This window comes from Camelina sativa, chromosome 16 (assembly GCF_030686135.1).
Source record: "Camelina sativa cultivar CO46 ecotype springtype chromosome 16, ASM3068613v1".
Taxonomy (NCBI): Eukaryota; Viridiplantae; Streptophyta; class Magnoliopsida; order Brassicales; family Brassicaceae; genus Camelina; species Camelina sativa.
In genome coordinates, this window is record NC_141895.1 from 17409318 (window position 1) to 17419864 (window position 10547).

General features: G+C 31.3%; 1 protein-coding gene across 1 annotated transcript; it reads right to left on the minus strand.

Annotated features, from left to right (window-relative positions):
• Positions 1-6382: 6382 nt before the first annotated feature.
• Positions 6383-10099, minus strand: LOC104750507 (cytokinin hydroxylase). The gene is made up of 4 exons (XM_087491492.1): positions 9677-10099; positions 8993-9452; positions 8311-8683; positions 6383-6921 (listed from the first exon to the last, which is right to left on the minus strand). Exons 1-4 carry the CDS (start codon positions 9957-9959, stop codon positions 6469-6471), a joined length of 1569 nt encoding a protein of 522 aa, XP_087347618.1. The 5' UTR covers positions 9960-10099; the 3' UTR covers positions 6383-6468.
• Positions 10100-10547: the final 448 nt, after the last annotated feature.

The window sequence follows — 10547 nt, forward strand, 5'->3', positions numbered from 1 at the left end:
TTACTTTTGGTTAACCTAAACCTTGTCACCAAGCTCCTAGCATATGTGATTTTTGAAACAAAGATCCCATTAGCAGACTTTGCACATGTAGACCCAAAAAATATGCCAGTTCACCAATTGTTAAGGTATAGAGATTATCAACACACGATTATACTTGGAAACGCGCCAACCAACGTTTTTCTACTCAATCTTACTAATCAAATGTTAATGAATACAAAATTGTATCTAAGCACTCTTCTCCCCTCTATCTATACATACCCTTGTGTAGATCTAGGAGAACCACCCAACACTCACCTTCGTAGCTTCTTATCTATCCTTGAAGTTTTACAATCTCACCATAATGATTCTAAAGTGTTTAAAACTTTATGCGGCTAATCCTAGAATATTTATACCCAACCTCGTAGAATCCTAAGAAGAATATCTTTGAATACTCTTTGATATGGCAATGACTTGCTCCCCAAAGGTCCTTTATTCCTTAAACGTCGAGACAAATATTCTTCATATCTTCCCGGTTTATTTTGACTCTATCTTCAAAGCCGACTTATCACAATCCCATGACACATCACCTACTCCAATCTTGTACCGACATATCAGCTCCGCTTCCTTGTCTGACTCATAGGTCTGTGGTATGGTGTAGAGTCCTGTTCCATCACAGCTCTCTGTTCAACACAATGATCTGTTCTAGCAGCTGCATCTTCATCCACCTCTAATTTAGAGTATTTAAAAATATGTTATTTAGTTTTAGAATTATCTATCACCCTAATTGTATTTAATATTATATCTATATTATCATTTTGAATTATTAATAATACATTTTAACAATGATACTTGATACTTTTATACTCCAAAAATTTGTAAAAACTACTTATAACATCCCGAACCCAAATTTAGGATGGGTGTCGATCGACACCAAGGAGGGTGTTGGTCAACACCACTAAATTGAAGGTGGCTCGGTTCATTTCAAAATTGTTCGATTTAGCTTGGTTTGAGTTTCGAAATCCCCTCGTTTTAAAGGCACGAGCAGCCTCTTTTCCAGGCGCTAGTGGTCTTTTGTCGCTTTTCAGAGAGAAAGTTTGTGAGTTTGATCCTGAGAGCAAAGAAAGTCTTTAGGAGGGTTAGTAGAAGGAGAAGGGAGATCCATCATCTATATGAGTGTGGGGAAGGATGTGGTTACTTGATGGTCGATTGGGAGAGTCAAGGAGACTTTTTCATGGTTGTTATCGAGGTAAGTCATGTTGTTTGTATTTAATCGATTAGGGAATCGTTAGTCTTGAAGGATTATGGTTTATGGTGAAAATGAGCTTGAAGGGAGGCTCTGACCGTGGTTTCTGGGTTGATATCGACACCAACACTTACGTACGGACATCGCGGACTGGTCCGAGATAGCTACTTTGGGGTAACGTTTTGATGATTAAACAGAGTATGATTCAGCTGAAATTTGGTGGGGAACTTCATGGTGCTATAAGATTTTTATCCAACGTTGTGTTTGTGAAATTAATGGTTTGTTTGTGATTTAATCAAGTGTTTGTATTGTGGTCTGGCATAAATGGTTTTGTGGTACGATTGGGGTGTCGGTCGAAACCAGCATGTTCTTTTGTGTTTGGGTTATAGGAGGACAGATGGGGTTAGGTATGCATGAGGAGAGATCGACGGAAGTGATGTCGTGGGCGTCCTAGTGTCGATTGACACCATGTGTGTTGGTTTGCAAGTGGTATGATGGATGACGTTCGACACCAGGTGGAGGTGTTGTTCGACACTAGAGAAGCGGATAGTGAATTGGAGTATTCGTGGATAAGTGTTGTCTGTTGTTGGACGAAATCAAATATTCCAGCTCGCCTTTCTTGTTACTCGGTCGCTAGGGATGGTTGGTTGTATGACTCAGTAACTAGATAAGGTGGTGTTTGGTGTATTGTTGGAGTTTTTGTAAGGAGAGATTTCTATGTCGGTTGTCTCATTGGATTTATGGAGTTCCGGTGAAATCGTTTTCTGGGGATCTTGTGCGAGGATTGGGAATTGCGTGCGGTCGTTTCACTAGTACTAAAATTTGCTTTGCTAAGAACTTTTTTCGTGAGATTCATATTACTTTTCATAAATAGGTTTGGTGCAAAATATATATAAAAAAAATCAATAGTTTTAAAATTTGGACTTTATATAATAAATGAGTAATAGACATATACAATAGTTTTTTCGTCAACCATATAAAATAGTTTTAAAAGTTAAAATTTTATATAATACAATTTGACATATCCTCCCTTAGGGCATCTCCAATAAGACTCCTCATTTTGAAGGGGGCAAATCCTCAAAATGAAGATTTGAGGGTGGTTTGCTCCAACAATGAATCCTCAAAAAAATCTTTAAAAACTAATTAATTTGCAATATAGTCCTTAATATTTCCAAAATTCACTAACAATGATAAAAAATCATAAATAAATATATAACATACATTTTATATATTATACAACACAAAATATAATTTATTTTATTATACAACACACAATATTACATATAAAGGTTACATGATAATAGAAATTACATATATAGTAATAAAACACACATAAACATAGCCTTCATATTAAGGGGAGTATACTTTCGAAATAAGGGTTTGAGGATCACTTACTCCAATGATAGATTCTCAAATTTATTTCTATTTTTTTTTTACATTATAGTCTACAGTATTAGCAATAATTAGTTATAATGATTAAAACTTTCATATATATATATATATATATATATATATAACACAATAAAAATTATATCAAACAATATTAAAAAATACAAAACCTTATATGATAAAACAAAATAATATGTAATTTTCAAAAAACATAAAAGAAAATTACATGTAAAAGTATAAAATTACTCAATATAACTATTTCACAGTGCTCTCAAATATATGATTAATAATGCATTATTGTTGTAAAAAATATTTTGTAAATGGTATATCTTTTATATATCAATAATTTTAATTTTAATTTAGTGTGTTTAAATTTATATAAATATATTTATAACAATTGAATTTGATAACATTATTTGTAAGATATATATATATATATATATATATATATATATATATATATATTACAAAGACTAAAATGAAATTTGTAAAAAAAATTTAAGGGTCTTAATAATGCATTCTCAAAACTGAAGATTTACTATTCAAATCCTTAAAATTTAAAGGTTTAAAGGTCTGTTGAAATTAAAAAATCAAAAGGTTTAAAAGTCTGTTGAAATTAAAATTTAAAAGTTTAAAGATCTATTGAAATTTAAAGGTTTGAAGGTTCGAGAGTTTGTTGGAAATGCTCCTATGCAATGCAATAAGCTGCTTTACGATTCAGTCACTTAAAATAATGAAAGATAAGATTAAGCTTATACTCATTATAAGTGCTGACCTAAAACAAGAACACAATCGATTTAATTAAAAATATCGAACTCGTTGCCCCATCACTTATAATTCCTATCATTTGTCATGTTTCTTAATTATTTAACGGCTTATCTTGATTGAACCCATTTTACTATATAATTATGAGTTTCTATAGCTTTCTTTTTCTAAATTCACCTTTTTATCCAATACAGTCCAAAAAATCAGGTGAAGATAGGCCAGAGAACATAATCTGACCTGAAAGCCAAAGAAAAAAACAATGCGGCCTTACACCAGAGACAACCGTCAAAACTCTTCATGTGTTTTTAAAATTAATTTTATGAAAAAGATTTGTTTCTACACATCTTCAACTAATTAATGTAAGATAAATTAGGGCGACTAACTTTTCATACTTTAATCTGGCACCCTTTCATTATTGGTCTAAGAAATAAGCTCTTGATTTACTAAAAAGAAAGTATCGTCATAGCCCAACTTAGTTTCCAAGCCAGAATCTTACGAGTAGACTGTCAATTTGACAGTGTTTTACAGAGAAACTTATAAACGTTTAAATAAAAGAAAAAAAAAAATTAATGTCATGAACCTAACCAAGTATTTAACTCCAGTAATCAAGTAGTCATCTTTACGGTCTTTTGAATTAGCAGAATTCAACTCCAGTAATTCGCGTCCAAATAGTAGGTAGGTAGAATAAATAGGTTATTGGTCACTTTGTTGAACCAAATAATGTAAAAAAGTTAATATTGTATGGGTAGTGACAAACATATTGCAAACAATAATTAAATTTTTTAATGTTTCTGAAAATTTCATAAATTTTTGAAATTGTAAAAGTTAACAAAAAGACGTAAAATTTTCAAAACATTTTGAAATATATATATATATATATATATATTAATTAGGGTAAGAAAAATGGTAAACAATACTCACTGAAAATTTCTTGAATTTCTGAAATTGTGAAAGTTAACAAAAAGACGTGAAATTGTTAAAACATTTTGAAATATACTAGAATTTAACCCGCGGTATACGGTATGCATATAATTTTTTATTATTATTTATATTTATATTTTATTTCTTCGTTAAATATTGGATGTTTTCCAAATTTAATAATAAATAAATTTTCTGACCGTTTGTGCGGTTAAAATTTTAATTTAATTTTTGAACCCGCAATATACTTCATGACCATTTGCTAGTTATATTTAGTTTGTTTTACTTAGTGTTTGAGATTCTATTTTGATTTTTAATTATTATAACAAAAAATAAAGGATCTAAATACATAGTAAGTCCTTTATATGCTATGACTAAGTCACATTTTTTCTAATAATTTAATTCTTTTACACATTTTAGTTAAATCAACTTAATTTTTATATGTCAAATATTCTAATATTAATAGTGTTGACAAATAATAAAATGAGAAATTAACCCGTGTTAGCACAAATTTAATAATATTTTATTAATTCTAACATGTCCTCTTTATAAACCATCTACTATATAACCATATTATATATTATTTTAATCACATTAAAACTAGAAGGTGAATCGAAGTTTAATTTTACATATTTGTAATATTTTAAAAGTTTATTAAGTTTATATCTATTAATTATAATATTTAAATAAATGTGAATCGAAGTTTTTCTTACGTTAAGAATCAAAACTCACACGTTTTGAAAAACAAAATAAGAATCAAATTGTTGTTTTCTTTGTTTGCAAAAGATTCAAAGATAGAATATCTTCAATACAAAATAGAAGGTGAGTTAAATATATCACAGTTTCTGTTTTCATATTGATTCTTCTGTATTTTTTAGTTGGTCTGGTATGTAAAATATTTTGAAAACAAAATCTGAAATAATGCTATTTTTGGAAATGTTTTAGGGATTACCTTTGTAAATAAGTTTTTAAATAAATACAAATAAAAAGGTAGAACCCAAAATGTACTTCAAAAATATATATATATATATTATTTTTTTCCAAATTTTTTTGAAATATATATATATATATATATATATATAATAATTAGGGTAAGAAAAATGGTAAACAATATATATATATATATATATATACACACATTTTAGCACACAATGGAAGTTCGAAGAACGAAAAGTACTATCAAGTATCAACTCATGATTGATTCTGTTAACAAAATGTGAGTATCATTGAGTATATTAAGCATGTGATATATAGTGAAATTGTGATTATAAGCATGTGAACAAAAATTATATAAAATAAGCCTCTCGACAAACGAAAGAATTATATAAATTGTTTAAAACTGGAAACCATCAACCCACTTTTCACCCTCTATATATCCCATGACTTGCAATGTGGGTTTCTTTTAGATTCGCGAAAAAATCATTAGTTTTGGTAAATTAAATAGTTTTATTTTATTTTAATGAATTACTTGTTCTAAGGTTAGAAGTTGTTTGATGCAGTGCATTTCCACTTATTTTGACTATGTATTTCTTTCCATGTTATAGAGTTTGGAGTTTGGAAATTAGTTTGATTCCTTTTTTCCTTTTCGTACTTTTGTCTGTCAAATGTTATTAGCACCCAGAAAAAAATTTCTCCTCATCAATGGAAGTAATTATACATTACCTCTCACAGTTGCAGATTAATCACCAATGGAATAAGACCAAAAATTACATAATAGTAATCACATTAAATTTGAATAAATACTCTCAAGCAACAAGGACCAAATTCAATAGAAATTAAGACAATCTCTAGAAGTGTGAAAAGTTCATTTTTATAGATGAGGCCTGAGTGTCATCTATTTATGGAGTGTTGTATAGAGGAGTTATCATGCATGGATGCAACTCGAAATTTGGATATGTTGTTATTTAATTAACGACGAATGCAACTCGAAATTTATCACCAATTTTTGAGATAACTTGCGACCAATTTTAATTTGTAATTATCAGCATTTAATCTATCCATTTATGTTACATATTTTGTAAAAACATTTTTTGTTTGGTTGAATTAATATTACGTTCGATTCCATAAAAAATGTAATTAGTTATCAAATAAATAAACAAAAGACTCTTTATTATACTCATTTCAAAATCGTATCAATTACAAATCCCTCATGTCACTCAAAAATCAGAACTCTCTCAGGGAGCTATACTAGATAAGTCTCCTTTCACGAAATCAAGTGGCTTCAAAACTAATTGAACTCCATACTTGGGTTTTATAGTAAGCACAACAATAGGTGCATGTCTATATGTATCCGATATTGCGAAACTGAATTTGGAAACAAGCATTGCTAATATTATCTTTGCTTCCATCATTGCAAAAGTCTGGCCAATGCAGTTTCTTGGTCCAGCCGCAAAAGGCATGAAATGCCGATTAGATGCAAAACTTTTAGTTGCAAATCGCTCAGGGTTGAACTCGTTCGCATCTTCACCCCATAATTCTTTACTATGATGGATTGCAAGGACAGGGATCCATATCGATAAACCTTTAGGGATGATAAGGTCACCTAATTTTATGTCTTCAAAGGCCATTCTTGGTAAAAGAGTAGCAGGAGGGTAAAGTCGTAGTGACTCGTTTATCACTTTGTTTAACTGTTGAAAGAAGAAAAAATAAAGAAAGAAAGATAAGTTAGTTGAATATTAAATTATAGCAAAATCCTTTTAAGATATCATATCTAACAATCTTATGAAGTGCCTTATGACTCTTTCTCACAGATCTTTACATGGTTTTAAGAATTGCCTTTCAAGCTGTCAAAATCGTTTAATGAATGATATCTTTTAGTATTTTATGCAAAGCATGTTGTAGTGCTAATCTTTTCAACAAGTGGAATATTTTATTTATCTCATTATTAAATCTGCCTTATTTCGATTTTAGATGTGGAAAGCCTCATCACGAGTCTCTCGGTCTATCTAATCAAATGTTGAACAATGCTTATGTAATTAAATTTCATATTGGTCTAATAAATACATGAATTTTGTTCTATGTCATTACGTGAAATGAATCATCTGACTTCAAAACTATATTATAATAATTTATGGCAATATTAATGAAATATTCTAGTTATATCATATTAAAGTTGACCAGATATGTACTAATTGAGATTTAGTTACGGAAGAAGCACTACGACTTTAGTGGCATTGCCTGTAGTGTGTTGAATGAAGGTACTACCCCACCCGCACCCATAAAAATTGGCGTTACAAGCAACGAATTTTTAAAAAATGAAAGATATAATTGTGATTCTATCCAAATTCTCGACCAAAGTCAAAACTTAGTAGACATGTGTATATGCATAACAACGCATACAACATTAACACATACGTTTCAATTGTTTTAAAAGACTTTTGTTTTGTTTTGAGTTTGTTATACTATTGTTCTTACTTCTTTATATCTCATATATACATTTTATTTAAAAATTATATTTCTTGTAATTATAATGGAAACGTGAAACTTTTAAGATCTTTCTCTTTCATTTTCCTTTTAGTATATTCAAAAGAATTCTGATTTTTATTTGGTCAACTAGATCACCTTTACTTATTTTTATATATTTTAGGAAAGAATAAATTATATAACGAATTCTAGCTTTACGAGCAAGAAAATTACCTACCAAGCTCATAATTAAACAAAAAAAAACAATTATTTAAAACACTAATGAAATCTATATTTATAATTCATTATGCACTACTCGAGCATTCGAGGAGGGATTAACTAGCATTTTTTTTTTGTATTATTGATTTTAATTAATATTTTGTGAATATAAAATTAAAATATGTTAACCGGTCCATGAGCTGATTAATCGGATGCCTATGATTAAATCAAAGAATCGTTGAATTCTTGTCAACGAGTTGGTCACAATCAGAACGTCCGAGACTAAACGTCTATGTGTCTAAGCGGCCACTATAGAAAACAGTGACGAGAAACCATTGTTCCACTAAAATACAACGAAAGAATGTACTGGAATAGTGTGAGTGAAAAGAACATACCGAGGTAAAACTTGAGAGCTGTTCAACGGAGGGGACACCATCTTGGCCACAAACTTGCCGAACCTCATCGCGGACCTTGTCCTGCCACGTTGGATTATGAGCAAGGAGCATGAGAGTCCACGTGAGGAGAAGAGAGGTCGTCTCATGGCCTGTGAAGAAGAAAGTCTTGCACTCATCCATTATCATCTGAACATTAAGGTTGTTCTTGTTGCTATCCATCTGGTTTAAGAGAAGCCCTAAGAGGTCGTCGCCGTAGGAGCTACTCCGACCAATCTCTACGCTGTCTCTTCGACTCTCTATGATCTCCATCAAAAGACGTTCTACTTCCGTTTTTAGAGACTTTATTTCTCTGTTGTATTTGCTCGGTAGAAACCTTTGAAATACAAAAAAAAATTACTACACGTTAAGTCATCAGTTAGATGCATGCAACGTTTTTATGTTGGCAAAATAGTGACCATGTAAAAGTCGTCATTCATGAAAACTATTGTTATTTTTTTTCAGATTTAATATGTTAGTGGATAATATGGTTAAATTAACGTTTCATCAAATTAAGTAACACTAACAAATCGTGAGAACCAAACAATATATATATATATATATACTACTATATTATTCTTTTAAGAAAATATTTGATATAAATGGCAATTCCTAACAAAGCTTTATGAAATAAAATAAAACTTACCGGCTGCCGGGAAAACAGAGGTGGCGAGTAGCTTGAGCACAAAGACGCTGTAGGACAGTGAGTAAACTAAAAAGCTCCTTTCCTTTGTCACAACTGCTTCCAAACTCTGTCCTCGAGATTATATCCGCCGTGAGCCGCCTCATCTCCTCTCCGATCTCCACCTCTTCCTCACCTTCCTTTCTCAGCCTCTCCGCCATCAAACTCGTGCACTCCACCATATGCTTCGCGTATCCTTTGAGTCTATCACGTGTGAACGCTGGCGCCGTCATGTGGCGCTGGTGGTGCCAAGCCTCGCCATTGGCCATGAGTAGCCCACGTCCGATAAACCCTTTAGTCCCTTGCTGTTGCAACCATGATTTCCCGGTGACGGGATTGTGCTTCGTTAGCAATTCCTTAATCATCTCTGTCTCCGTCAAGCATAGCCTTGGTTCTGTCCCGTTCCATACGATAAATCTCTTCCCTGTAAAAGGATATTTCAGTCATTACATGGCCTAAGTGTTAAATGTGTAATATATATATACTGCCAAATGTATTATATGCATGTCCCCGTCCAAACCGTAATTTCATGCTTTCAGTTTTTTATTTTTATTTTACGGTAACAAAGAAAACATATTAAAATGACACAAAATTTTAATCTTAACGCTGGACATCTAAAACCGTTGGACCGGCCCTAACTGTACATACCGTATTGTTTGGACCAAGTGACGTAGTGAGGAAGAAGGCGTGGAACGATGTTGTGGTGGATGGAGGAGCAATCTTTAGAAGCGGAGTGAGAGAGCATTTTGGAGACATCGAGGATGTTTCCGGTAAGGAGGCGTGGTTTAGGGCCGGTGACGCCTTGACGTTCCATAAACTTCTTGATGCGTCTTGGTGTGAGGAAGTAGCAACAAATGGAATCGTATAGGACTCTCAATATCAAAGTCATGACTATCACGAGGACATACTTTAGTATTAAGATAACCATCATCTTTATATTCTTTGTTTTATTAAAAAAATATAAACAAGATTTTTGAGAAAGAGAGAATTGAAGAGATGGTTTTGTGAGAGATACGGAACATCATTGCTGAGTACCAAAGCATCTCTTTTATAGGTGCTGCAGAGAGCAGTGGAGCAAAAAAAACAAAAACGATGATAATATAATATCTTTTACTTTTTCAAAAATGTATAGTACTTTTCAAAAACTACATATTTATTAGTTTTTTTTTGTTCTCGACTTCATTTTTTCATAGATATAAACACGTAAGGAGAAGAAATTCGCCGACTAGTCGTCGCAGATCTAATTTCAATTTTAATTATTATAACTGATATTGTGGCTGGTGCTATATATAGCTTTTCGATTATAATTTAAAGATTTTGGCTGTAAGTAATCCTTCAAGTTTTGTTTATGATAACTAATATAAGTATGATAGTTGAAAGTTAGTTGTTAATATTAGTTTATTTGTAGTTAGATTTTTTTTTTATAAAGAGGGGTATACACTTTATAATTATTAATCACTACTAATCAAAAAATTTCTCCATTCCAAATTGGACCAGTGCTAATATTTAACATAATTCG